Source organism: Talpa occidentalis, unplaced genomic scaffold (assembly GCF_014898055.3).
Source record: "Talpa occidentalis isolate TD23 unplaced genomic scaffold, MPIMG_talOcc4v2.1 talOcc4.2, whole genome shotgun sequence".
Classification (NCBI taxonomy): Eukaryota; Metazoa; Chordata; class Mammalia; order Eulipotyphla; family Talpidae; genus Talpa; species Talpa occidentalis.
The window spans coordinates 141,772,370-141,799,471 of record NW_023602073.1 but is presented as its reverse complement, the minus strand read 5'-3'; the positions used below and the strand labels follow the sequence as shown (position 1 = coordinate 141,799,471).

General features: G+C 51.2%; 1 protein-coding gene across 3 annotated transcripts in view; it reads right to left on the bottom strand.

Moving 5' to 3' along the window:
* Positions 1 to 353: 353 nt before the first annotated feature.
* The window catches only part of LOC119252974 (UL16-binding protein 1-like), a 40,951-nt gene continuing 14,202 nt past the window's right edge, over positions 354 to 27,102 (bottom strand). Inside the window, exons 1-6 of one of the 3 annotated variants that reach the window (XM_054697916.1) lie at positions 5,539 to 5,572; positions 3,812 to 4,057; positions 3,364 to 3,619; positions 2,933 to 3,087; positions 2,610 to 2,734; positions 354 to 1,503 (exon numbers count right to left, since the gene is read on the bottom strand). In XM_054697916.1, coding sequence (XP_054553891.1) covers positions 1,375 to 1,503; positions 2,610 to 2,734; positions 2,933 to 3,087; positions 3,364 to 3,619; positions 3,812 to 4,057; positions 5,539 to 5,557 — 930 coding nt within the window. In that variant the 5' untranslated portion in view covers positions 5,558 to 5,572 and the 3' untranslated portion in view covers positions 354 to 1,374. Of the gene's footprint in view, positions 1,504 to 2,609; positions 2,735 to 2,932; positions 3,088 to 3,363; positions 3,637 to 3,811; positions 4,058 to 5,538; positions 5,573 to 27,102 lie in introns of those variants that run through there. The other 2 variants (XM_037520567.2, XR_005126958.2) reach the window with 2 other exon arrangements.

The following is a 27,102-nucleotide window of genomic DNA, read 5'->3' as shown; positions in this document are numbered from 1 at the left end:
GGCTGCAGTCAGATGCTAAAAGTTTATTGTTTCATTTGGACTAACCCTTGCGTTTGTTTCTCTATATTCTACATATAGGTGAGACTCTCCAGTATTTGTCTTCTTTTGTCCATGTTGTCACATAGCAAGAGTTCATCATTTTTTGTAGCTGAGTAACATTACACACACACACACACACACACACACACACACACACACACTCCTTCTAATCCATTTCTCCATACTTGGGTACTCAGGCTGTTAACATAACTCACCTATTATAAGTGTGGCTGCAATGACCATAGGAGTATATACACACATACATACATACACACACTACACATACACATACATACATACTATTTTTTGAATTTTTGTATTTTCGTATTATTCAAATAGATACCTGGGAGTAGAATTTCTAAGCCTCTTGGTCAGTCTAATTTTTTTAAAGATTTATTTATTTATGCATACAAGAATTGGAGTATAGGCAGAGGTGTTTGAATGCAGTGGGAGGATCCACCAGAGAGAGAAGTGGGGAGCAGAACGGGCAGATCTACTGAAATCCACTTCTGAGGGGAGCAGCGGGGAGAGTCAGGAGAGGTCCACTAGCCATGTGGGCTGCTCCCTGGCCGGGGACAGAACTGGAGCTGCAGTGGCTGGAGATAGCTTGATAGCGCTGTCTTTAACCCCTGGGCCACCCAGGAGGCCCCCTCCTGCTCCTTCTTTAAAGAATCCTAACCTGACTCATGTTCTCTCAGCCTTTTCCCAAGGAACAGATAAGCAGAACTCACTGAACTGTCTCCCCCCAGCCAAGTCAAAGCAACACCTGCCTCTTGTGCTGGTCCCACACCTGCCACCAGGTGGCCCTTCCTAGATAGAGATCCTGATAAGTCAGGCTGGACCTTTCATGTTCCTTTATACATAAATACACACTAAGTTTGCTGCTCACCCACCACCTGGTTCTTAGGCAGAAGTGACTGTGAGCCTTGGTAGAGGCCCCCCACTTCTCCCTAACTGTGACGCCTGGTGACATAGCTGAGCACATCTGTGTGTGCTGCTGTGTGGGGCAGGAGGCATCTTCAAGTTCCTTCAGCTCAGTGGGAAAAGGCCAATCCTCAGATCGGCCAGGCAGGCAGGCAGGCAGGCAGGCAAGTAGGCAGGAAGGAAGGCAGGCAGGCAGGTGACAATACAGAGATGTGTCCAATTTTCACAGGAAAGGTGAAGGTGGAAAATGACCTTGCCTTTGAAAAGTGTTGTTCAAGTACCAAGAAGTTCAAGTGCAGAGACGCCCACAATCAGCGCCAGGAGAAGGTGGCCTCTGTGGGGAGGATGCAGTGTTGGGTGATCCCCAAGCCAGTAAGGTGCTGACTGTGGCCTCCCCTGTGTCAGCCCCTCTCAGCAGGTGTACAGAGTTGTTGCAGGACTGAAGCTCTGGGGGTCAGGACAAGCAGCTGGAGATGGAGAGGTGGCCAAGAAGGGGAAGTGCCCAGAAATCCTCACTTTCGGGCACTCCTTACAGCATTTCTGCATCAGAAAAGAAACCTCAGTTTGTGCCAGCAGTTCAGGAAATCCTGGTTTCCTTCTGGGTCTGTCCCTCCGCAGCAGCCCCATCCCCAAGCCCGCCTTCTCTGGGCTGCAGCCTGTGGAGGCTCCTCCCTCCTTTCCACAGCAGAGCCAGCCCCAGGCTGAGGGGGGCTCAGGACTTAAGGCTCAGTGAACTGCCTGCGCCTGCTCCTGAGGTCAGACTGGGAGCCTCTGGGAGGGCGGCCTGGCTGCTGCTCCCTCAGGCCTGGGAGGCTGCGGGCTAAGAGCCTCTTCCCTGGGTCTCAGCCTCGTCTCACACTTGGGGTGCACACAGGCTCTAAGGGTCCCATACCCCTTCTGACCCATCCAGCCCAGCTGTCAGCATCCCCTCACAACAGCACAGCCCCCATCCCCTGTTCCCCTCTGCTCAAGACAGGGCACCTGGCTGGGGGCCTGGGGTCTGCGGGAGGCTGGATGCCAAGTGATAGCACAGAGCTGAGCCGGGATCCCTGGGGCTCCTCAGAGTTAGGGCCCTTCTGACCTGCTCTGCCACCATCTCTGCTGTCCCTCCCACCACCTGCACCAGCCAAGCTGCTGTCTGCGGGGCTGCCGCTGGATCTCCAGACTGCTGAGTCTGTCTGTGAGGTCTCCTCACCCATTTTCCTGGGACTTGACCCAGTCCCTCTGCTCTGAGCCCCTGAAGGGAGCCTCCTTCCCCTTGACACATCATCTAGGGACCCCATGCCGCTGTGTGGTGAGCCCAGCAAAGCCTTGTACGACCAGGACCTGTGTGCCTGCTGCCCCCTCCACCCACCAGGGGCCCCGCCCCAACAGACATCTGACCCCAGTCAGGAGGGACTCGCTAAACCCTCAGAACATCCACAGGCCCTAAGCCTTGGTGGCCCCTCCCCACCACGGGCTTTACAGCGAGGGGGCTCAGCACTCGGGACCGAGCTCGTTCAAGTTCTTGCTCAAGTGACAAGAGCCCTTCCCGCCTGGTCTCCTTTCCACCATGAGCAGGGGCAGGAGGGGAGGGGCCCGACTGGGAATTCCATGCCCCCCTCACCCCCGGCCCCCCTCCCGTCCCCTCATCCTGCACACGGTACCTTCCATATTATAAAGCCGATGATGCCAGGCGGGATGGCGCAGGCGAGGATGATCCCAAAGATGAACCAGGGTCCCTGCATGACACTCGTGGTTGCAGACCTGCCTGGGGCCGTGCTCAATGGTGCTGAAATGGAAAATCACAGTGAAACCTGGGTCCAGACCCACAAATGGAGAATTCCCTGAGCCTCTGCCACCCCAGGTATCCCCAAATGCAGAATTTTCTTCGCTCTGGCAGCCCCTACAGCACATCCTGGATGTACAGACAGAGAAGGTCCTGACTCCAGGGGCACAGCGCTAAGGGGGAGTGAGGGGGCTCACTAACCAGTCTCTCCTGCAGGGACAGAGGAGCAGGGGCGGGAGGAGGGTGACAGATGCCTCTCAGGAGCTGGCGCTGAGGTGGAACGGAAGACTTTCCAGATGCAGACCAGGCGAGAGGAGGAGAACAGATGCTGAGAAGGAGAGCAGTGGGAGAAAGGTCTGGAAACGGAAAGAGGCCCCATGTTTGGATCAGCAAAGAGTCCATGGAGTGAACAAAGGTGTGTGCAGAGAGGAAGAGGCGTCAGGAGGGGACAGGGGACAGGCAGGAGGCACAGCACACCTGTGTCCTAGCCACTGTCTCCTGAGAAGAACTCAAGGGGGCGGTGCACCCCCCAACATGCGTACAAACAAAAACACAAAAACACACAAACATTCACACACAAACATACTCATGTAAGAAACCCACCACTCCTCCCCACCCCACCCTGCAGTTACCTGGGGTCGCCGGCGTCTCCCAGTGCGCTGCAACCTCCTGCAGCCATGTCCTCCAGTCTCCCCGGGACATCCTCCAGAGAGTGGCATTCATGTCTCTGTCCTCCTTCCACGTCTCCAGCATCCACCTGTCTCCAGGATGATCCGCTGTCCAGTTGCCGGTCACCAAGTCCAAACGCAGGGAGATGCGTCCACTGATGACAAGCTGCCAGGATCCTCGGCTGAGCCCACTGGCTTCCACCTGAATCACCATCGTGGCCTGCAGAGAGAGGGGCCCTGCCCGGGGAGAGGGCTCATTCTCTGCTCCTGGTGCCCACAGCATTGGTCCCGCCCCCCTGCCCCGCTCTGCCCTCCGTGTCCTCCCTGCCTGCTGCGACAGGAGACTTTCACTTAAACACGACAGCGCCCTGACCTTCACGTGTCCCCGCTCTCCCTGGGCCCTCAGACTCACCGCTGCCTCGGGAATCCTTGGGTTCAATGTCAAGAAGCTTCTCGTTGAACTTTTCCGCCAGGTCTTTCAGATTTCCTCTCAGGTCCTCCTTGAGTGCAGCCTCCACCTTCTTCCCGGGAACACAGACAGGCGTGACCTCGCGGCTCTGGCAGTTGTAGGTAAAACAGCGCTCCCCATGCACCTGCACTTCAGCCTCACACCATGGCTGCGTCTTAGGAGTGACAGCGATGTTAACACCGAGAGAGTCTGCAGATGAGAAGGAAAAACCTAGGTGAGGGTAGGACTGAAAAAAGAGGCTCTTACACAGCCTCCCCCATGTTTGAGACACAGGGATTCCCTGAAGGGGTGAGGGGGGGGAATCACAGCATTTAAACAGCCCCTGGAAATGCATCAGAGCTGGTAGAGATGAGGCCATGGGCCTTGGGGGTGGGGGCGCAGGGAGGGGTATGAGCTGGAAAGGGATAGTCCGGATGCCTCAGGACTCATCTAAGTGTCTGTGGTGAGGTCAGACAGGCCCAGAGCTCACGACAGTAGTGACTCTGGCACTGGCATGGGCAGGCCCACGGGGAATTAATAAGCCACACAATGGTGGCCCAGGCCCAACACCAGACATGCTGAGCACCCAACTCAGCTCCCTGCTGCTGCTTCCTGCAGAGTCCCTCAGGATGGGGGTGGGAGACTGGGAGGGGTGGGGGTGGGGAACTAGGAGGGGTGGGGACAAGGAAGCCTCCACACATAGCAGGGGCAGTGGCTGAGAACCCCATGATCCAACCTGGCAGAGTCCCTGCAGCCAGAAGCCCCAGGCAGCCTGTGGAGGAATCTTAGAGGAAGGACCTGCCCCTGAGGTCAGCACCCCAGGAGGCCAGCTCTGGTCCCTGGGCCTTTACAGGTTGTCCTGGGGCCTCTGCTCTCCCAGGGAGGGGCAGCTGGGGTGCACACTGAGTGGCCCCTGACATGCAGACAGCACCCCTTCCCCACAGAGAAGAGTGGGGATCCCATGCCCCTCCGGTACCCTCAGGAGGGGCTGTCCCCTGAGTATGGACACTTGGAGTTGGGCTGTAGGGTGGACGTGGGGTGTCCTTCCTCAGCCTCACACAGGGAGCGATCTGGGAAACTGCTCCTGCCCTCCCAGTCCTGAGCCCAGAGCTCTCCCCGGGAATATCCTGGGCCAGGGAACACTGTGGCCTCCTGGGGCAAGAGGTGACCAGGGGACCCCAGACCCGGGAGGAAACTGGAGTCCTTGGGGTTGGGGGAAGGAGAGGAAGGAGCTTAAAAGGGGAAGGAGAAAGCTTTGGAAAGGAAGAGGCTGGGGGTAGCTGGATTATCTGGATGTTTGAGGCGCGGGACCCCATCTTTGCGGGCACAACCCAGGCCAGGCCAGGTCCCAGTTGGGGGGCGGGGCTGGGCTCCCACTTCCCGAGGGGCGGGCTGCGGGGTTCGGCAGAACTTCCCGAGTCCGCTCTGTGGCCCTCCTCCTCCAAGCCTCCCTTGTCATTTGTTCCGGAGACAGAAAAGACCACCCGCCCGCCCGCTCCCCCCACCCACCCCCCCATCCGCGAGGAGGCCGAGATCCTCACACAAACGGAAACGGGGGGCGGGGTGTGGCGGCCGCAGACGGGGTCCCGGAGCCCACGGATCTCCTCTCCCCGACTCCGGGTCTTCAGCCCCCTCCCGCCCCGACTCCGCCCTCACCCACCCCTCGGTGCGCCCGGCCCCCAGGAACTCACTGAGGCGGGGCGCCCCCATCCGTGCCGCGGCCGGCGCCGGGGAGCCGCTGCGCAGACACAGCAGGACGCCCAGCAGCCCGCACAGGGCGCCCGCGGCGCGCGCCATGGCCCGGGTGTGGCGGGTCGCGCTCCTAAATGACCCAAGTTCGGAGAAGCGGCGCCGGAACCGACGGGTCCTAGCGCCTGTCAATCACTGCCGGACGCGACGCCAGGCCCCGCCCCGCCCCGCCCCCCGCGGCTGCAGCGACCGGGACGTGCCGCGGTGAAGCGCCGGGTCTCAGGGGGCGGGACGGGACCGAGGTGGGGGTCTTGGGGACGGGAAGAGAAGACGCGGGCCGGCGCCAAGAAAGGGCGGGGCGGGGCGCAGACGGCGCGGGGCAGAGGAGCTTCCGGAGAGGGGCTGACGAGCCCCACGAAACCCCGACCCCGGCGCCGAGTCCCCAGTCGGGCCGGGGCCACGGGCCTCTGACTCGCGGGCGGGACGGGGAGACGCGGATCCCCTCGGGCTCAGGGAGCCCCCATTGCTCCCCGCTTGGCCGCGCTGTCACCCCTCAGCCCCCCCACGACACCCGCCCTCCCGGCGTGAAGGTCCATCTCCCGGGTCGTGGCGGAGGGGCGGGGGCAGGACGGGACAGTCCCGAGAGGAGAAGCCGCCATGGCCCCCCGAGGGCCCCCCCCGCCCCCCCGCGTCCCCCCCCGCGCCCCCCCCCCGGCTTGCGCAGCACGGGTCCCGCCGCCTGCCGGGCGGTCCGGGCCTCCGGGTCCTCTGGCCGCCTGGGCGGGCCCGCCGGAGCCGCGAGGTCTCCTGCTCCCGTCAACCTGGGCTGCCCCCCGCCGGAGTCCGCCCGCACCCCGCAAATCACCGCCGGGGGCTTAAGGTGGGGATGGAGCTGGCCAAAGACGCCCGCAAACGGGGAGCCTGGGGGGGAAATGCGCGGGGCCACCAAGCAGCAGGCCGAGAGCAGCACCAGACCGCAGAAAAGGAAAAGTTGATTCGCAAAAAAAGGCGCCCCACCTGCTCCCCTCGGCCTCACCGCCAGACGCTGAAGGGCTCCCCGGGAGCCCAGAGCCCCGCGGCGCTCCCCGGCAGCCCCCACACAGCGCCCCCTGCCCGGACTCCCCACGCGAATCTGCAGCAGGAGAAAGACCAAACCTCCAAGGCCCAGCTTTTGTCCTGAAAAGTACCTTAAAGAGGGCCTTCCTGGTGGCGCAAGGGGATAAGCAAGGCACTATGAAGCAATCTGCAGCACGAGTTCGATCCCTGCCCAGCAGACCTCTCCTGCCTCACCCGCTGGTCCTCGTAGGATTTCAGTGGATCCGCCTGTTCTGCTCTCCACACTGTCTCTGGTGAATCCTCTCACCCCCTACGCCTCTTACCTGTACCCCAGCTCTTGTGTGCATAAATAAATAAATCTTTAAAAATTTTTTCTAAAAGGAAACATGAAAGAATGACTCCTTCGGGGACCATGTGATGGTAGGTTCTATGGCATGAATTGTGTCCCCACAAAGGAGACGGTGAGTCCTAAACTCTGGTATGTATGAATGTGACCTTGAAAGCAGGTTCTCTGAGGACAAACCATAATCCCACACAACTGACATTCCTACAAGCAGGGACACAGGACACAGGAGACCACACGTGAAGACACAGACCAGGGAGGACCAGGACCCTGGGACAGAGAAGTGGACATCAGTGAAGCACCTTCAAGACAAAATACCCCATCCATGGCCAGAGGCCGGGAGGGAGGGAGTCTGAGGACCCCAGAGGGGTACTCCAAATTTTATTGGGATGTAACAACCAATTTTCCAAGTTCCCCAAGAACGCAGATGCAGCCAGTTACTCATGAGCAGGCCCACAGGAGACAAATAAGCTGCACCACCACCTGGCCTGACCCAACACCAGAAATACCCAGCACCCTCTCAGCTCCCACCTGTAGCTTCCTACAGAGTCACTCCAAGGGGGCGGGGGGTAGGGGGGGTTGGACCTAGGAATTCTCTGCAGAAAGGAGGGGGCAGGGCCCAGACCTTAGGACACACCATCCTGTCATGCTCACCCACCCATGAGCCATGAACAGGACAGTGTGTTTCTGGCCGTTCAACACACAACCAAGGCACCTCTGCACTCCGTGTTCTTTCCAGGCCTTCAACTGATGTGAAAGGACCACCAACATTACAATCTCCTTTATTGAATATTCACACATTTATGTGTTAATCTCATCCAAGACATTCTCCATTGGACAGTAAATTAACCCTCACAATCCCCAGCATCATTAATCATCCCTTCTGCCTTCCTCTGTGTCCTAACACTCAAGCCCACAGTAGGCACATCGCGGGCATTTGATTGTATGTGTGCTCCACACTTCATGGGTTGGTAGAAGTAGAATGTGTCTTTTTTTTAGAATAAATTATTTTTTTTTCAAAGATTTATTTATTTATTCATACAAGCACTGGGTACAGTCAGAAGCACGGGAGGGTGAGAGAATTCACCAGAGCCAGGGCAGAGAGCAGAGCAGGCAGACTGATGAAGTACACTGCTGAGGGGAGCAGTGGGCGGCAGGAGAGGTCTGCTCGCCATGTGGGACCCTCGCCCTGCGGCCAGGAATTGAACCGGTACTGCTGAGGCTGCGCACAGCATCGCAGCCCAGCACTCAACCGCTGCGCCACCAGGGGAGGACCAAATTTCTTTTTTTTTTTTTAAAGATTTATTTTATTTATACAAGAACTGGGGTACAGGACAGATACAAAGGAGGGTGAGAGGATTCACTGGCAATAGAGCCGGGTACAGAACAGGCAGACTGATGAAAATCACTGCTGAGGGGAGCAGCAGGAACAACAGGAGAGGTCTGCCAGCAGAAAGAGAAAAAACAGAAATTCTGGCCTCATTGCTCCAAAGCTTTTTCCAAAAAGGAGTTCCCCTGACTGGCAAAAGCTCCTGGTGTCCACCAGAGTGAAAAGGTAGAAAGCACCCCTGATGACAGAAGGCAACAGCTGTCTTCCACAGCTTTCTCTAGTGTGTGCAGGAGAAAGAAATGCTGAGTCATTTAAGAAAAGCAGACATGACAGTGAATGCAGAAATGACACAGACAGAAGGGCAGAGCGTGGTGTGTGTATAGGTGGTGAGGGCGCGCGAAAAGAATGGACACTTATCACCTATCAGGATATACAGCCCAGGGAGCTGGTGGGCAGCCAGGGGCCCAGCTACGGGCTGGGAGTGTGGGACACCAGGGCAGGTTGAAACTCCAGGATTCCGCCTGGGGCCTACAATGTGTGTCAGCCACGCTGGGTCCCCAGATGGTGATGGGGCGGACCTGGACACCAAGTTCACGGTAGCTTTCTTGGACCTATGTCTACTGCTGAACTGTGTCTGGGCAGAGTGGGGGAGGTGAAGACATGGGATGGGGATGGGATTCCTGAACCTTCTTGCCTGTGGCTCACCCTGGTGCCAAGCTTGGCAGCGTAGTCATCTGTGGTTCCAGCGCACCTCTCTTGTGCACGCAATTGGACGGAAGAGATATGACTTCCAGAAAAAAGTAACCCCAGGAAGAAGAGAGGGCAGGGGAGGCGATCACGCTACAGGAAAATCTGCTGAAATCCCCTAGTTGCCTGCACCCTGCCCCTGGATTAGTGGGTGCCAGAGCTGCTGAGGTGTAATCACGACAGAGGTGTCCCCACAGGGGCAGGACCCTGTAGCCCTCGCAGTCCCCTGCCCCCCAGAAGCACACACCGCCCTTGGCTCACACATTCCCTTCACCATCTCCACTGCTCTGCTCCCTGAACCCCCAACTCACTTTGCCACACAATGATAGAGGTGCACCCCAGGGCCTCCCTTTGCCAGACCCTCCCTGCCACCACCCCCAATCAACTCCCCTCCACCCCAGCTCCCAGAGCTTCCAGCCCATCTCACTTCCTCAGTGCATCCAGGGCCACCAGCTCCAACCCACAAAAAGGTGATCCTAACACTTTCTCTCCAAAGGGCTCCAACCCTCTGCCTGAGGACACACTCCAGGAATGCCCCAAACCTGGCCCTCGGGACAGAGAGTAGGAGGGGCGGGTGTTTCCCCAAGTGAGACCTGGATGTGAGGGGAGGCACCTCCCACTGTCCCTTTCACCCCAGGCATGATTTTACCTACTGAGGAGACAGTATCATTGGATTAGGAGTTGGGAGTCTTTTGCTTCAGGGTCAGAGAGTATTTCTGCCTCCAGTGCCATTTGGATCTATCCTGCGACTGACTCCCTCCACCTTGCGCTGCAACAGCAAAGACATCCTACAAACCCGCGGGGGCAGATCTGGCCCTGTCCTAACTTGCTGACTCCAGATTTAAAGTGTATAAGGTGTCCCACATATAGTCCCCCGTCCTCTAGGGGATCCTCTCGAGCACTGCCCAGTTGGGTGTTGACAGCCAGAAACCTGCTCTATCCATGGCCTCTGGGTGGAGTGAGCATGACAGGCCCACTGTCCTGGGCCTCTGTCCCTCTTTCTGTGGAGGAGATCCCGAGTGATACTGCAGGAAGCTGCAGGGCAGAGCTGAGGGGTGGTAAGGGGTGGTACAGCTTTCTCTTTGTTTGAATTATTTAATCAAGTATGCTGTGAGCTGCCCATCTGGGTTGTGTCCGTGCTCTTGCTGTCTATCAACCATCCTCACAGCTCTCAGGACCTCCTGGCACTTAGACCACTATAGTCCTCTCAATCATTCACCTGCTGTGCTCCTGACACAGAGCTCCTACATCCGGCATCTGTGTTCCCACATTCTCCAGCCCATTACTACTGTGAGTCCCTTTTGGGAATGCCATCTGCTCTCACCATTACTGACCTTCAGGAATAGCCGTCACTAGCTTCTGGAGAATTCTGATGCCCTTCTCATTCATATTTGCCTTGTAGGCTTAAAAACCTGGACAGTGGGTCATGCGGGAGGCATACTGATGAAAGAGAAGTAGGAGAGGGACAGGGATGTGGCCAAGTTCTTTAAGTTCTCCAGGGGAGAATGCAGAAGCCAGCTTGAGAAGTTTTGGGGGAACCGGGAGAAATGCTGGCGCCAAATGCTGGAGAGGAGAGAGAAGGATATGGTGGCTCCATGGAGACATGACCTACCTACGTGTGTGTGTGTGTGTGTATGAGAACCCTTAAGTGACACATTAAAATTTACATATCTAGGGTGTAATAAACTTCACAATATTATTTTTTTAATATTTAATTTCTTTTTTTCTTTTAAGTTTTATTTATTTATTCATACAAGCACTGGTATAGTCAGAATCGCAGGAGGGTGAGAGAATTCACCAGAGCCAGAGCGGGGAGCAGAGCAGGCAGAAGGACCGAAGTACACCGCTGAGGGGAGCAGCGAGCGGCAGGAGAGGTCTGCGCGCCATGTGGGACCCTCCTCCGGGGGCCGGAGAGCAGCCGGGGATTGAACCCGCACTACACTGAGGCTGCTGGCAGCTTTGCAACCCAGCACTCAACTGCTTCGCCACCGGGGAGGCCCCACAATGTTATTTTATAACAAAAGAATTTTTGGGATCATTATCTTCTACATCATGGAGTAAATAAAACCATAGATTCTGATATTCTTCTATGGAAACAGAAAATGTAATGATCCTCCTTACATTAACTATCAAGAAGTCACCCTCAGCCTCGAGGCACATATCTCAAGCTGGTATTTAAAAAAAAGTCTGGACCTTAAATAATGTGAAATTTTCTGATTTACCAAACACACTCCATCCCAGCAGTGGACTGGACAACCTGGCCAATGAAAAAGTCCTGGTACCCTGGAGAAGAGCAAAGCCCAGGTGGAGTCTGATGAGACCAACTTTGTTCCTGAAGCCTACATGGACCGGATGCCAATGGTTCGCTCTGATCCTATATGGAGTATTCCAACAAAGCCAACTAAAATTGCTGTTTAGTTATTCTGCCCTGTGATTTTATGCAAAAATAGGTAAAATGGTTTAAAAGTAGATTTAGTTTGCAAACGTTTGCTATGCTGTTAAAAAGTTTGGGATCAAGGTTGACAGAATTTGTGTTTTACATAAGTTGAACCATTTTAAAATTTTTTTCCTGTGATTTTGACATATTTGTTGTTTTGTTTTGGCTAATGCCTCCAGACGCTTTTTTTTTTTTGGCTTGCACCGATAAACTGTTTTTCCAGGAATGGAGGACTTTTGCTTTCCACAATGGACAATACCTGGAGGGACTGGTTTTCTTTCACATTCAAAAAATGGTTAGAAAGCTCACTGCCTTATGGTTCAGAGAAGGAAGGACTCACCACTTCTAAGTTCAGTCTTCCCTCAGAAATCTCATGGTTACTAAAAATATGGAATCAGAAAAACTTAATTTTCATAATAGGATGATGAAGGAAAAGAGCACAACAAGCGCAATCAAGACCCAGCTGCTTCTCCAAAGGAGGTGCCTGCTCAGCCTCCCGGGCTCCCACCTCCTGGGCGCCTCCAACTACGCTCATCTGCCGGGACCCCCAGGCCCAGGCAGAGTGTGAGTCAGGCCTGAGCGGGAGTGTGCACACGCCCTGACCGCACTGTGAGGCAGGAGCCTAGAAGTGACTCCCTCACCAAAGAACAGGGCCTTGGAGGTCCTCTGAGATTAAATCTGTGTGGTGAGAAGAGTGGGGGAAGAGTAAGATTAAGTGAGGTTGTGGTTCAGGGGAGGTGTCCCATGACTTGTCTCCCCAGACCGCATCACTGCCAGAGCAATTTCCCATCTCACCTCCGACATCTGTTCCTCTCCAACACCCTGAGGTCAACCAATCTGTTCGCCCTGCTGGTCCTCAAATCATGCCCCAGGCATTCAGTTCTGGCACTTTCCACTGTCAGGCGTTCCGTCTCACTGGACAGGAGCTTGCAGTTGCTCAAAATGGGCACATAGCTCCTCCCATAGTATCTTTCTAACACCCCTGCATAGTCAGGGATCTGAGGGATACAGACCAGAATATGGGTAGAAAGACTGATGCAGGGTGTGTGGAGGGGACACTTAGAGGGAGAGGAGGAGGGAGGGGGCTTCAGTCCAAGCACAGTGTGGGCTGCATACTAAGCCCAGGGCCTGTGAGCAGATGAAGCCTGAAGGAGAATTCCTGTTCTTTGTGGAGGGCAGACTCATGTTGTGTTTTGTTTTGTTTTTTTAACACCTTCAGCTTCCTTTGGGAGCTTGGATTATTCTGTGCCTCAACTACCTGTGTCTTTGCCTTGATTATTCTGTGCCTTGACTGTTCTGTGCCTTTCACCCAAAGTATGAATAGGGAAAGTTTGAGATAATGAACCTCTTAGGGCAAAAGTCCTGGTATGAAGATCAATACATGCTGAAAACAGCAGAGGATGTTATCTTTAGAGTAACAAAACACCGAGGCTTCCCCTTTCTCCCTGATTTGCCAGCTTTGGCTGAGGCCAGATGGCTACTTGTCACCATTTCCTATGTGCCTGCTTGCTTCTTTGATCTTTTTCTTTCCTTCTGCTTGATTCTAAACTAAAAAATGAGACTGCCCTTGGAGCTGCACTGCACCTTCATGGTGGAGTCCCTCTAGGCTTCTCATTTTTTCATCCCACGCCACAATTCCTAATGAGATACTTGCTCGTGCTGAGGCCTCACCAGGCCACCTACTTCAGGTGTGTGTGCTGAATGCACAGCAGAGGTCATGGGTCAAGGTCGCAGACACAGAGATGGGCCAGGCACTGGAGTCCAAGGAACTTCCTCCTCACTTTTGGTGTCTTTGAATGTGTGGAAATGAAAGCAAAGACGAGGAGCCCCTGCATATGACTGAGGCGTCTCTCTCCACCTCAACTGGTCACTTTACTCTTCCTCCCAGAGGAGCCCAACAGTTTAAATGCTGCTGGTTCAGAGGTGGGGAATCACCTGCCTGGTGTGCAGGGTGTACTGTGAGCTGCTTTCCAGGGGCAGTGGCTGCCTTGGAAAACTTACAGATGAGAAAACAGAAATCTCCGCCTGGGTATGGGCATTTCCCAGGAGACGTGACTTTGCTTGACAAGAGGGCTAGAGCCGGCAGCCATTGAAATGAGTAGATCTCGGCCTCGTTCCTTGAAGAGGGAACAACTAAGGAGGTCTGTGCCCCTTTCATCACAACCTGGTCTAAGTCCTCTGAGCAGAACAGGAAGGACTGAAAGTGGCCATGGAGACAGCAAGTGGAAGGGATTAGTGGGAGGGGCCAGAATGGGAGTGTGGGGAAAAAGGCAGAGCCTAGGAGAGATTGGAGACCTCGAACCTTGCCAGGAGGGGTGGTGAGCTGGCCACAGGTGAACATGGGGGGAGTGGGCAGGTTCATTAGAGTCACCTGGTTTTTCACATTTTCCTAAGTGTCAACACCATGGCATGGTTTGCCCCAACTTTTGGTCTCTGTGTCCTGGTGCTGCTGCTAGGCAGTTAGTGTTGCTGACGGGGTGGCAGCAGGCAGAGAGTTGAAGCCATGGAACTGTCACCAGCATTGCGGGTTTACCAGAGTCAACACTGAGGGCTGCACACCCTCCCTACTCGCCATGCCCAGAAGTACAGGAGAAGGGCTGGCGGCCTTGACTCTCCACTTACCCCCAGAAAGGAACTTTGGGAAAGACCAGGAGTTGAAAGCTGTCTCCTCCCTGCAGCGTGGCCTCTTTCAGCAGAGAAATGGCTCAGTTCTAAAAACTGGCAGAGGCCCAGGTATGTGCTGGGATGGGGGTTTCAGGCTCCCAATCACCCCTCCTTGTGTTCCATGTTGATTTTACTTAGGAAATTAAGTGCTCAGCACTGGGAGGGCTGCCCAGCCTGGCTGTCCTGCCTGGCACCACATGTGCTGGCAGCCACGCCCATGGGTCTCTGGGGCTACTCCAACCCGACCTGCTGCCTCCTGACCTGGAACCTCCACATGCATCCTCCCTCTCGCTGCTGGGGCCATTCTGGGGATAGCCTCTGGCTCCCTGACCACCTTCAGCAGAAGACCTCACTGAGCCTGAAGAATTCAGGGCCCTTCTCACCCAGCCTTTCCTCGGCGCTGATGCCAGAGTCTCCAGCTTCCCTGGGAGCCTGGGTGACTAAGGAGGTGTCTGCGTGTGTCCTGTCCTCTCCACCCTGACTTCTCACTTCTCTCAAGCATGTGGTCATCCCCGCCTCCACCCCCTGCCTCAGACATTCTCTGTTTTCCCTGCCTGGACTGTGACTTTTCCCAGCTCTCAGAGCACCTGTGAGCAGATCAGTCCCATCTGCCTGGGCCTGCAGGAGACCATGACCCAGCACTGCAAATTCTCCTTCTCCACCTTGGGTTCTGTCCCAACCCACCCTCCCCTTGACCAGCTTCCTCAGGAGCAGCCCCCCACCCTCTGCAGGCCCTTTCCTGTACTGCAAGGTCACTAGGCTGCCATTCTCACCAGTGCTGCCTGGCATGTGCCAGGGCAGACTCATCTGTGAGCTGAATGGAACTGGGGGTGGCAGGGGACATGTCCTGAAATCTAGGGAGAGAGAGGGGTCATCCGGGGAAGCCAGCTCTTCCAGCCCAGCCCTTCAGAGAGTCTCTTGTGTCCCACAGATTGAGAGGGGAGCCTGTGTCCCTTCCCTCCCCCTCTACCCCCTCCCCACGACCCCATGGTTCTCATTCACAGCTGTCCAGTCCCTCTGCTACAACTTCTCCATCATTCCTCAGCCCGGACCTGGACAGCCATGGTGTGAGATTCAAGGCCAGGTGGAGGGATGAACACGAACAAAGACCATGTAGAGAGGGGGTTTTACTGTAGTGTGCACGTGTGTGTGTGTGTGTGTGTTTATGTTAGATGGTAAGATATCCCTAGGGCCAGGCCCCCAGCACCCAGATCCCCAAGGCCACACTTGTGTGCCAGCCTCCCTGGCTGGGCACCTGCCAGTCAGGACCTGCATCGGCTTCTGGTTAAGTGAGGATAATGGCTCCAGTGCAGGACCCTGCCCAGTGCCTCTTTCTTTCCCTTCTGGTCTCAGCTGCTCACCCTGGGTGTGGTCATCGGGGTTTGGAATTGTGGGCATTGCAGGTCTGATGCCCTGCCCTCCCTGTCCCCAGATTCTCCAGGCCCTCTCAAGCCCTCTTCTCCTGGCAAAATCCTGGGCGCTGCCCAGGAGGCCTCCCCTCCTATAAAGCAACTTTTTCCATTTTCATAAACTGTCTTAAACTAGACAATCTGAACTCAAAGGATGATTCAAAATCTTAAAACTAGAAATTTTTCAGAAGAATCATCTATCCTAAGGTTTTCAAAATATGTTCTACTGAATACTAATAATCCATGGAGAAGATCAGGGCTCAGTAAAATAAACTTTAATTTAATTTAAAAATGTTTTAATTAATCTAGAAATAATTCCCATCATATAACCTTTCCTTACCTAATTCTAATATACTCTATATCACCACTGCATTATTTATGTTTTCATTAATTTTAGAATGTTTAATTATTTTAGTATTTAAACTTAATATAAGGAAATTTATATCAATAAAATATAGCTTATATAGGGCCTCCCCGGTGGCACAGTGGGTTGAGTGCCACGCTATGAAGCTGTCCTCAGCCTCTGCAGCATGGGTTCGATCCTGGCCGGCCAGTGAGAATCCCACATGGTGCAGCAGACCTCTCCTGCCGCGCCCACTGCTCCCCTCAGCAGTGTCTTTGGTTAGTCTGCCTGTTCTGCTCCCCGCTCTCTCTCTGTTGAATTCTCTCACCCTCCCGCTCCGCTGACTGTACCCCAGTTCTTGTATAAATAAATAAATCTTAAAAGAAAATGTGACTTATATAACGGACTAGAAAGAATGAGTGTCATTGATAAGAAGCAATTTAAATCACTTTCCCAATGTAGTTAAGGGAAAAAATAATATTTGCAACTTACCAATAAGACAGAAAAGTTACACAGTGTGTTAACATACATTTGTTTTTTAGAATTGATGCTTTCAATATAAACAAATAAAGAAAAATATAAAAAATAATAAAATAAAGAACAAAAATAAATTAAAAAAGAAGAAAAAATATAATTGATGGTTTCAGTATCTTAATATAAACAGAAGAAATTATGAAGGATTAAATAACAGGTGAAAAGTTTACTAAATATATAAATATGTAATTCAAGAGTAAAAACAAATATGTTTTAGTTCCTAAGTTCCTGGACAATGACAGGAAGGCAAAAGATGCTAAAAAGTCATTAGTTTGGCCTTCTGATTACTTACTAGTTCAAAACTGCTCCGTTAATTAAAAATTTTAAATTATTGTAAAGAAAATTATTGTACACCCACACATGCTTCCTCTGCTGGTATCAGAAGTTAAGTCATGGGAAAAGAAGCCAGGGAAGGAGCACATACGGGCTCACTGCTCCTCCCCACACCTCTCATGTCTGTTCTCATAATCTGCTTTCTCTGTACCAGACTGAACGCAGAATGACTACAATAGGGCTGGTTCATCTCATGAGACAAATGGACAAGGAATGTGTGTTTTTTTTTAAATATGAGCTGCTGTCTAAGACTAACAATAGTCTGCTATAAAAATGGATGAGGAAAGGTACGGTTGCCCGTGTGCATAGATTATCAATTCAGCCCCATTTCACTGTGGCGAACGTCACAGAAGTACATGAGAACAACAGTGCAGCCCAGGGCGCTAGAAAGGCCAACTCCTAGCAAAGCAGCGAACACAAGTGACGAGGAAACAGACTACAGACCTGAGAACAATAAGGGTGATGAGGAGACGGAACATCACCGGGAGGCAAAAGTTAGAGTCGTTTCAGAAAAGTTCTTTTGTCCTTAGCCTTTCCATGTTCTTTTTTTCTCTCTTTTTCACTTCTTTCCTCTTTGCTTATTTCCTGGAATACATCCACGTGCACAGTGGGATGCCAAGGCATCCGCAAGGCCTTTATTTTCCGCAGGTGGATGTAGCAGCTCATGGGATTCAATGACTCAGGGAGGGCTGCCACCATGTAAGGCCAAAGTCGCCCTCTGAGTGGTGGTTCCTGGATTTGAGCCCAGGGTCCTCGCCAGAGCACACCCCTGTCTGCTTTACACCACCAAGTCCTACCACAGACCTGAGAGGTGAGACCTCCTCTGGGAGCTCACACAGCACGCGCAGCTGAGGTGGCAGTAGCAAGTCTTGACATTTATAGGGCAGTAAGCCTGACCTTTTATGCCCATTTAGATGCCTGGGAGAGGGACCCTTTCCGCCTCCTGCTTGGATTCTGAGTCTGAGTCAAGCATAACAGAGAACATCTTTTAGGGTTCTGTGTGACTCTGGGACTCTCAGTCCTGATTCCGACGACATTTCCAGGAAAATAAGATTGAGGTCAAGACAAAAGAATTAACAAATAAACAATAACAAAGATTTATCAAGTAAACAATACTTAGCTTGAATGAACCTGAAAACCAAAAGTCTTTGTTCGGGGTTTGCCTGCAGTGGTCACAGTTCCCAGGTGCAGCACCTGGCAGATCGCCTCCTTCCCCGCCTTGGGGTCTTTGGCATTGAGGACACTGGTAACAGGGGTGGTCCCACTGGGGTGTGAGAGTCTCAATACTGTTCTCAATCCCTGACCTGGAGATCCAAAATATGCCTGCCCTGAATATTGGCTGAGCAAGTGATACCTAGAAGGTCTTCAAGGCATTTGCAGCTAAGGATTCTGTGGCTGTATCTCACATGACATCTCTGCTACCCACATCCAAATCAGCCTCTAGGTTGGAAAACAAAGAGAAGCCTTCAGGACCCTAGTTTCTCCATCCTCCTTTCCAAACAGTCCAGTTATCTGCTTCAGTCAGAAGCTGGGTGTTTGTTCTCCAAAAATGCTAGCGCTGGGAGCTCTGCTCTAGCAATGCCTCTCTGCCTCCCAGCAGGCCCAGGCCACCAGCTACATTAACAGCACAAACAACAGAATTTGTCGCAGTCTTGTTTCACACCAGCAGCCCCATTCCCATGTTCACATACTATTTTATAATTTTTGTCAGTAGATTTTATTTTATTTTAAGATTGGAACTATGTGTTTCAATGTAATTATTATTTTTACAGCATTGTCCATTTTTGTACAATATTTGATCTCACTCCTCAGGTATAGTCCCCATAAAACATGCTCTTCAGAGAAGCTGCCAAACCCAAGTTTTATTATATGCTGAAAGTTTAATGTTTAACAGAAAACACAAAGTCTCATAGGCAAGTATTTAAACGTTTGAAGTGCTAAGGAACATCATAATTCCATTGTAACAACTTGAGAGTATGTCAAAGCAAATACAGTGAAGCATCATGAAAGACAAATTATCTTCCAATTTTCAGAGATAATATGGTTAAAAAATACACTTTTTTTTCCTTAAACTAAAAAATTGGGTGACTTTGGGACCCCAGGAAGATTCCTTCAAGTTAAGAAATAAAAGCACAATAAGCCAGTATTGAATGGAATTTATTATAATTGGAAATTCACACTTTAGGGCCTATGATGAAGAAAACTTTCCTTCTGAAATTCTAAGGCGAGTACTATCAGAAGCACTTTAGAACCAATCCCACCTGTGGGAAAGCACTTCCAGAACAGCCAAGAAGATTCCCCACCCAAAAATCATTTGCAAGCCAAAGTCATGTCCATCATTAGAGTCCTCACCCAAATTATAAGCAGGAAGGGAAAGAATTTTCATGTAAAAAATATGTAGTTCCAGTGAAAAAGGAACTACATTGCTGGTGGGAGTGCAAACTGGTCCAACTACTATGCACAGCTGTCTGGAGGGTCCTCAGTCTACTAAAAATGGAGCTACCATACAACCCGGCAATTCCACCCAAAGGACACAAAAACATTGATTCAAAAGGGCACCTATAGGGCCTCCCCGGTGGCGCAGCGGTTGAGCGCTGGGTTGCGAAGCTGCCTGCAGCCTCTACAGCACCGGTTCCATCCCCGGCTGCTCCCCGGCCACCAGAGGAGGGTCCCATATGGCGTGCAGACCTCTCCTGCCGCCCGCTGCTCCCCTCAGCAGTGTACTTCGGTCCCTCTGCCTGCTCTGCTCCCCGCTCTGGCTCTGGTGAATTCTCTCACCCTCCTGCGCTTCTGACTGTACCCAATGCTTATATAAATAAATAAATAAATCTTTATTATTCAGCAATCAAAAAAGATAAACTCATGCCATTCGCAGCAACGTGGATGGAACTAGAAGGAATTATGCTCAGTGAAATCAGCCAGAAGGAAAAAGAAAAATATCGGATGGTTTCACTTATAACAGGAATATAGGGGAGCCCAGTAAGACATCAGTGTAAAAAAAAATAGTAACAGTACAAAACAGAAAAAGCAAAAATAGACAATTATAAATCAGAGACCTGCAGGGGAGGAGGAGGGAGAGGGATCAGAGGGAGGGAGGGAGGGAGGAGCCCAGGGGCCTGAGGTGATGGTGCAGGGGTGCCTTGGGGAAGGAAACTCTATGGGGACTACACCTGAGGGGGTGGGGGGAAGCAAATATTGTTTAAAAATTAAAATAATAATAACTTTTAAAATATATATAGTTCCAAAACACACTGCTAAAGTTATGTAATAACTGTGCATCATTGTGAGTAAAAATTAAAGAAGCAATAAATAACCACAAAGGGCATGCATACTCCTGAGAACCAGCAGAAAGAAGGAGGAGTAGCATGCACATTGCTGTATTCTACATTGCCAGTCATTTAAATTTTTCTCTCAAGTGGTTACGATTTTTTCACATTCAAGGTTTACTTGAAAACAAAATAAATCAAAATATGCCTACCCTGAAAAACAGTACTGTTTCAGAAGCCTCTGGAAATGTTCCTGTTACTCCTGTGCAATTAGTTCTAGTAAGTACTAGATAAATAAAAGGGGGAAGTGGTCTAAAACAGTAGCAAATATTATTTTACTATTTGTGGAGACCTGGAAACTTTATCAACAGAAATAAGACAGGGGCCTCCCTGATCATGCAGGGGTTAAAGACAGCGCTATCAAGCTATCACCAGCCACTGAGAATGAGTTTGATCCCCCACCAGCCATGAGAAACCCACATGGCACAGCAGATCTCTCCTGTCTGGCCTGCTGCTCCCCTCAGCGGTGGATCTCAGTGAATCCCCCTGTTCTGGTCCACACTGTCTCTGGTGAATCCTCTCACACACACTGCCAACCTCTGGCCTATTCCCCAGTTCTTGTATGCATAAATAGGTAATTTGTCAAAAAAAAAAAAATCAAGGTGGGATAAATTGATTTCTCTGGGTCTTGGCACAACAGCCCTGCTTTCTTCCCCTATGACCAAAGTATTTGTAGCCCACAGTTGCAAGAGAAAACCTTTACCCCAAGGTTACAACCTACTGGGCTACGTTGCCTTATCAGTCATGTTATGAACATAGCTTAGCTATAACATCGTCTGTGGGTGCATCTGATACTACCGAAAATTAATTTTTTAAAAAAATTTATTTTATTTATTTATGCGCACAAGAACTGGGTTGTAGGCCAGAGGTGCATGGGGTGAGAGGATTCACCGGAGACAGAGTGGGGAGCAGAACAGGCAGATCCCCTGAAACACACTACTGAGGGGAGCAGTGGGCTAGGCAGGAGAGGCCTGCTACCATGTGAGTTGCTCTTGGCTGACAGAGGGTATCAAACTCCTGCTGCAGTGGCTGGCAGTCCCTTGATAGTGCTGTGTTTAACCCCTGCACCACCAGGGAGGCTCAACTTCTAGGCTTTCTTGACCATTATCTACAATTCTCCTTGTGGTTCATCTTCCTGTCATTAGCTGTCTTAGAACAAGATGGCACAGATTTGAAGGGGTAGTCCGTCCACCAACAGACATGGCAAAAAAAGGAGTGAACTCTATTTCAGAAGAGGAAACTCCCCCTCCAAAGATGGAAATCCACAGAAAGCAGAAAACCAAGGTGAGGAGGGGGTGGGGGCAGCATGTAGGGTTGGCTGGAGTGTAGCAGTCTCATCTTTGTGGTCCTGCTGGGCCCCTGGTCTTGATCACTCCACATTTCCATGCACTTCTGACAAAAGCTGAGAGCACAAGGCAAGATGAGGTCTGCAGACCATCCACACAGATCTGGCCTCCTCAGCCGGGGTCACTATGTCTTCTCTCCTTGCATTCATCATTGTTCTTAAGTGTTGTGTCCAGTCTGTCCTTGAGTGGGATGTCACAGAGATAACCACCTAACGTAGACTGGCAAGGAATGTCAGTGAGGGTGAGGGGTGTGAGGGGCGTGTCCCTGACCCAGGAGGTTCCAAACTGAAATGTGGACCCTCAGGGATGAGGAGCAGGAGGGGATGGTGCTAGAGAGTTCAGTAAGGACCTGCTCCGTTGGCTTGTCCAGTCCTTGATCAGACAGACTAGAATGGCCTCACAGGGAATAACATTTTATTTGTTTTATTTTAATTATTTCTTTTATTGTACCTTACTAATTTTATCTCTTGTATTTCATCTATTTTATGTTGTTTTATTTTTAGTAAATTTTAGTTCTTTTTTATTTTTGTGCAGAAGAACTGAGGTACAGGTCAGAGGGTGGGGGTCATGAGAAGATTCACCAGAGACACAGTGGGAGCAAAACAGGCAGATCCAATGAAATACACTGTGTTGGGACACTCCCTGGTTGGGGATCTAACTCAGGGCATCCCATGGGCCTTCCAAGTGGTAAGTGGCAGTAGGGCACCAGGGAGGCACTATTTTAGTTTTACAGGATTTTTATTTAAATTATTTTATTTATAATATTTTAACTATTTCTGAGTTTTTCGGAGTTTTTTCTTTTCTTTTCTTTTTTTATTGGGTTTTCTTTTCTTATCCAAGTTACATGGACACACCAGATGACTAACCAGGGTGATAGTGGCTGGTGCTGAGTCCAGAGCAAGTTAGGGGTGATCAGGCAGCTGTAGGGACAGCACAGGCAGGGCCTTCTGGAGAGTTAAAGAGGCTTCTAGACAAGGACAGTAGATTCTAAGAGGTGCAAACCAAAACATACTCCAGAGATGAGGCAGAAAGTCCAGGAGGACCAAAGAAATGCAGTTAACACTTCAGAGAATAAGGCCTTAGATAGGACAGGTAAACTCTAAGGTAAGAGCTGGAAAAATGGACACATCTGCGCCAGGAGTAGAGCGACTAGGAGAAAGAGCCAATCACAAAGTCAGACAATGAGGATACAAGAAAAAAAGGTTTAAAATCCCTAGACACAGCCAACAAAGGGTAGCTTGCCCCTCCCAAGTACAGCACACCTACAGTCCTTACTTTCTTCCTTTAAATAAACTTTATTTAAAGATTTATTTATTTATGCATACAAGAGCTGGGGTACAGGCCATAGGTGTGGGGGATGAGAGAATTCAAGAGACAGAGTAGGGAACAGAACAGGCTGACTGACTGAAATACACTGCTGAGGGGAGCACCAGGGACACAGAAGAGGTCTGCTCTACATGGGTAACACCCCGGCCAGCCAGGGATCTACCTCAGGCTGCAGAGGCTGCAGACAGCTTCATAGTGCAGTGCTTAACCCCTTGTGCCACCCCAGGGAGGCCCCCTTTACATTCTCTTTTTTTTCTTCAAAGATTTATTTATGTATGCATACAAGAACTGGGGTACAGGTGAGAGGTATGGAAAGTGAAAGGATTCACCAGAGACAGAGTGGGGATCAGAACAGACAGATTGAGTGTTAACACTTCTAAGGGGAGCAGTGGGCCAGTTAGGAGAGGTCTGCTGCACCATGTGGGTATCTCCCTGCCCGGCTGGGGTTTGAACTCGTGCTGCAGAGGCTGAGACAGCTTCACAGTGCTGTGCTTAACCCCCGCACCACCAGGGAGGCCCCCTCTTTACTTTCTTAAAGTTTGTTTCTCTTTGCTTACTTATCTAAAATGTCTGCAAATTCCTTTTTATGGCTTTGCACTCTAAGAACGTGTCCTGATTTAAGGGCTAAAATAACAGAGCAGGGCCTCCCCTGGTGGCGCAGGCGATTGAACACTATGCTGTGAAGCTGTCCACAGCCTCTGCACAGCAGGTTCAATCCTGGCCAGCCGTCCAGGTCCCACATGGAAGACCTCTCCTGCTGCGCCCGCTGCTCCCCTCAGCAGTGTATTTCGTCAGTCTGCCTGTTCTGTTCGCCGCTCTGTCTCTGGTGAATCCTCCCACACATCTGGCCTGTACCCCGGTTCTTGTATAAATAAATAAATGAATATTTAAAATAAAATAAAATAAAATAAAATAAAATAAAATAAAATAAAATAAAATAAAATAACAGTGCACACGTACTCAGCGCACACAGAGGTCAGTTAGCCTGGAATCCCTGCTGTGGGAAATGGCTCAGCCACGAGCCCAGTGGTTCAGTGGTGGGCAGGTCCGCGGGCCAGGAGGGCCCGGGAAGGACAGGGTGGCTAGCCAGACTGCCTGAGGCTTGGCCCTGAGACTGTGCTTGCTGGCCCGCAAGGCCAGGGTGCTCAGAGGCGGAGCTGGGCAACACGGGGGTTGGCTTGGCCTCCCACCTTGCCAGCTCAGGTCTGGCTCTGCCAGGCAGCAGGGAGGACTGGCCTGTCTCACACTCTACTCCCCTCAGAAGGGTATTTCAGTATCCTCCTGTTCTGCTCCCCTCTCTATCTCTGGTGAATCCTCTCACCCCGACCCTGAAACCTCTGGCCTACACCCCAACTCTCATATGCATACATAAATAAATATTAAAAAGAAAAAGAAATGTTGGCGATCAGGCGCCGCTGGAGGAGAGCAGCAGGCTGGCCTCAGGGTCTTGAAAGGTCACAGCCTGGTCAAGACTCAGGAGAGAAGTCGTCCTCCCACACGGAAGGGCAGTGGAGCTGAGTGCGCTGCAGCTGGCAGCAGGTAGATAACAGAAAACCAAGAACATTAACCAAACATGGCCTTTGTATTTTAGACTTTCTTGGATTAACATAAAGTCCTCCAAGTCCCGTCCAGCGCTGCACAAGGAAATGTGGCAGTCCCAGACATGTTTTATGGATTCTGGGGTCCCTTAGTGATGGTTCAGGAAATAGGCCAGGCCCACCTTACATGCTACTCCCTGGGCCTTCAATGCTTCCTAGGGCAGTGGGTCTCAAACTTGTACATGCAAGAGAATGACCTGGAGGGCTTTTTGAAACAGTTTTCTGGATCTAGAGATTCTGACTCAGTAGGTTGGGAAGGGGGCCATAAACCTACAGCTCCACCAAGTACACAGGTGAGGCCACACCCAGCAGCCAGCCCAGCAGGAAAGGCAACAAGGAGCAAGGGCAGCTCCTTTTGGCAAGATCCAAGTATCTATTGCTACTATGCATGGACCATTCTGTGAAAATATCTTTATAAAATTGGCATTACTAGAGTACAGTTACAGAGCTATACTCGCAGGGACAGACTCCACGAGCCAAGCCATGATGCTCTATGTCAGTTCTCTCTCTGTCCTGATTCTCCTTATCTTTGAGAAAGATAGAATCCATCCCTGTGAGCCATGTTCCAACTCAGTGACTCACATCAGCAATGACACCAGTGGTCACTTTCCAAGGATGCTGGCTGACAAAGAGCAGTTCCTGTAACATCACCGCTCACTCAGCAAACCATGACCGGCTAAGTGGAGAAATGCAGACACGTGAATTCAGCCAAGGAAGGTGAAGCTGGAAAGCCCCAAAAGAAAGTGGATGTCTTGATTTTAGCTCTTCTCTCTACAAATTACCAGGCTGTTTTAGGGTGTCACAGTAATGGCTACTATTGTAAAGATAACTTTGTGTCTATCTGTTATACAAAATGAATTTTTGTCTTGGTTAAATGTAAAAGATGCTCCTGGGGGGCCTCCCAGTGGCGCAGCAGTTGAGCACTGGGCTGTGAAGCTGCCCGCAGCCCCTGCAGTGCTGGTTCGATCCCCGGCTGCTCCCTGGCCACCAGAGGAGGGTCCCACATGGCGCGCAGACCTCTCCTGCTGCCTGCTGCTCCCCTCAGCAGTGTACTTCGGTCCTTCTGCCTGTTCTGCTCCCCGCTCTGGCTCTGGTGAATTCTCTCACCCTCCCGCGCTTCTGACTGTACCCAGTGCTTGTATAAATAAATAAATAAAGCTTTAAAAAAAAAAAAAAGATGCTCTCCTGGAACAATGGTAACACAAACGACAAAATCATATAAAAGCAGCTGCCACTGAAAAATCCAATGACCATACTTCATATTATTTCAGTTTCTAACATGCATGTAAGTTAGAAGCACGCAACTTTTATCCAAGAAAGGCAGACCATGTTGCTAAGGGAACATGTCTATCAAGATACCAAACACTGTACAGAGAGAAGACAAGTCAGAATGAAAGGTGGTCCTGAAAGCCCAACTTTTCATGAAGTGAAGTGACGTGGTAATCCAGCACGCCTGATGGTCACTCTAAGATGCTGCGACCCACAGCGGCAGACACTGTGCCCCAAGCAGGCTGGGTCCCCCACCTAGGCCCATGCTCTGAACACCAAGCTCCCTTGCTGGAACGACGCTCACAGAAGCTAGACATGACTGTATGAAAACATCTCATTAACAACACAAGTGTAAATCTGTAAACCAATGGATAGCAAGTCCCTTCTTTCAAGTTCCTCTGTTTCTTGTTTAAATGATGCCCAACTACATCATCTTATGTATCATCTTCTCTTTCAAGGTTAAAGAACCTGAGCGGAAAGTGAAGAAGAAACTGGCTTGACTGTTAGACTTAGAAAAAGTTTTAGGTGCCAACAAAATCACGCTCACACATCTTGTCAAGTCTGTGGGGTCAATTATAACAAAAATCATTGGGTGGGGGCCTCCCTGGTGGCACAAGAGGTTAAGCATCAGCACCATGAAGCTAACGGCAGCCACTGCAGCACGAGCTCGATCCCCGGCCAGGGAGGTAACCCACATGGCTCAGCAGACCTCTCCTGACTCGCCTGCTGCTCCCCTCAGCAGTGTCTTTCAGTCAATCCGCCTATTCTGCTCCCCGCTCTGTCTCTGGTGAATCCTCTCACCCCCCTGTACCTCTGGCCTGTACCCCAGTTCTTACATGCATAAATAAATAAATCTTAAAAAAAAAATCATTGGGTGAGTCAGTAACATTTCCATGCATCATCATTTTGCCTGTAGCACAACAAACTAACAGAGGCAGATGGGTTGAAGGGATACAAAACTCATATTCTGATAAAGATTTCTATAAAAATACAATATTAGGATGATACATTCGTCTTTTATTGCCTCAGTACAGGAATAACAAAGTCATCAACTGGTGGCACTGACAAGAGTCCACTCAGAACATCTCTGATAACCACAGCACAGCACTAGCACGGGTCAAAGTGCTGACCACAGCTCTGTCTTTCCTGGAACTTTCTAGGAATGGTGAATGGACAGGCATACTGTTGCTGGAACAGGAAGTATAGAGAGACACAAGAAGGCCGGGGATGCCCATGCGAGCTGCTCTCAGTCCTTGGTGCCCACCACAGCCTCCAGGTACTTGGGCCCTCGAGATGGTGGCCACTTCCCTGAAAGGGAGATTCAGTGTTGGCTGCACATGGATCAATGTGGACAGCTGATGGGTGACTATCAATTCCGGTAGGTAGAATCTACCCAGAAACTCAACTAACTCACCAACATCAGTCCCTCTGGCTAGGGCGCCCTCCTTCTGGACTAGAAGGCCCCTGTCTTCCCCTCCATTCCTTCTAGGGGTAGGTGTGAACAA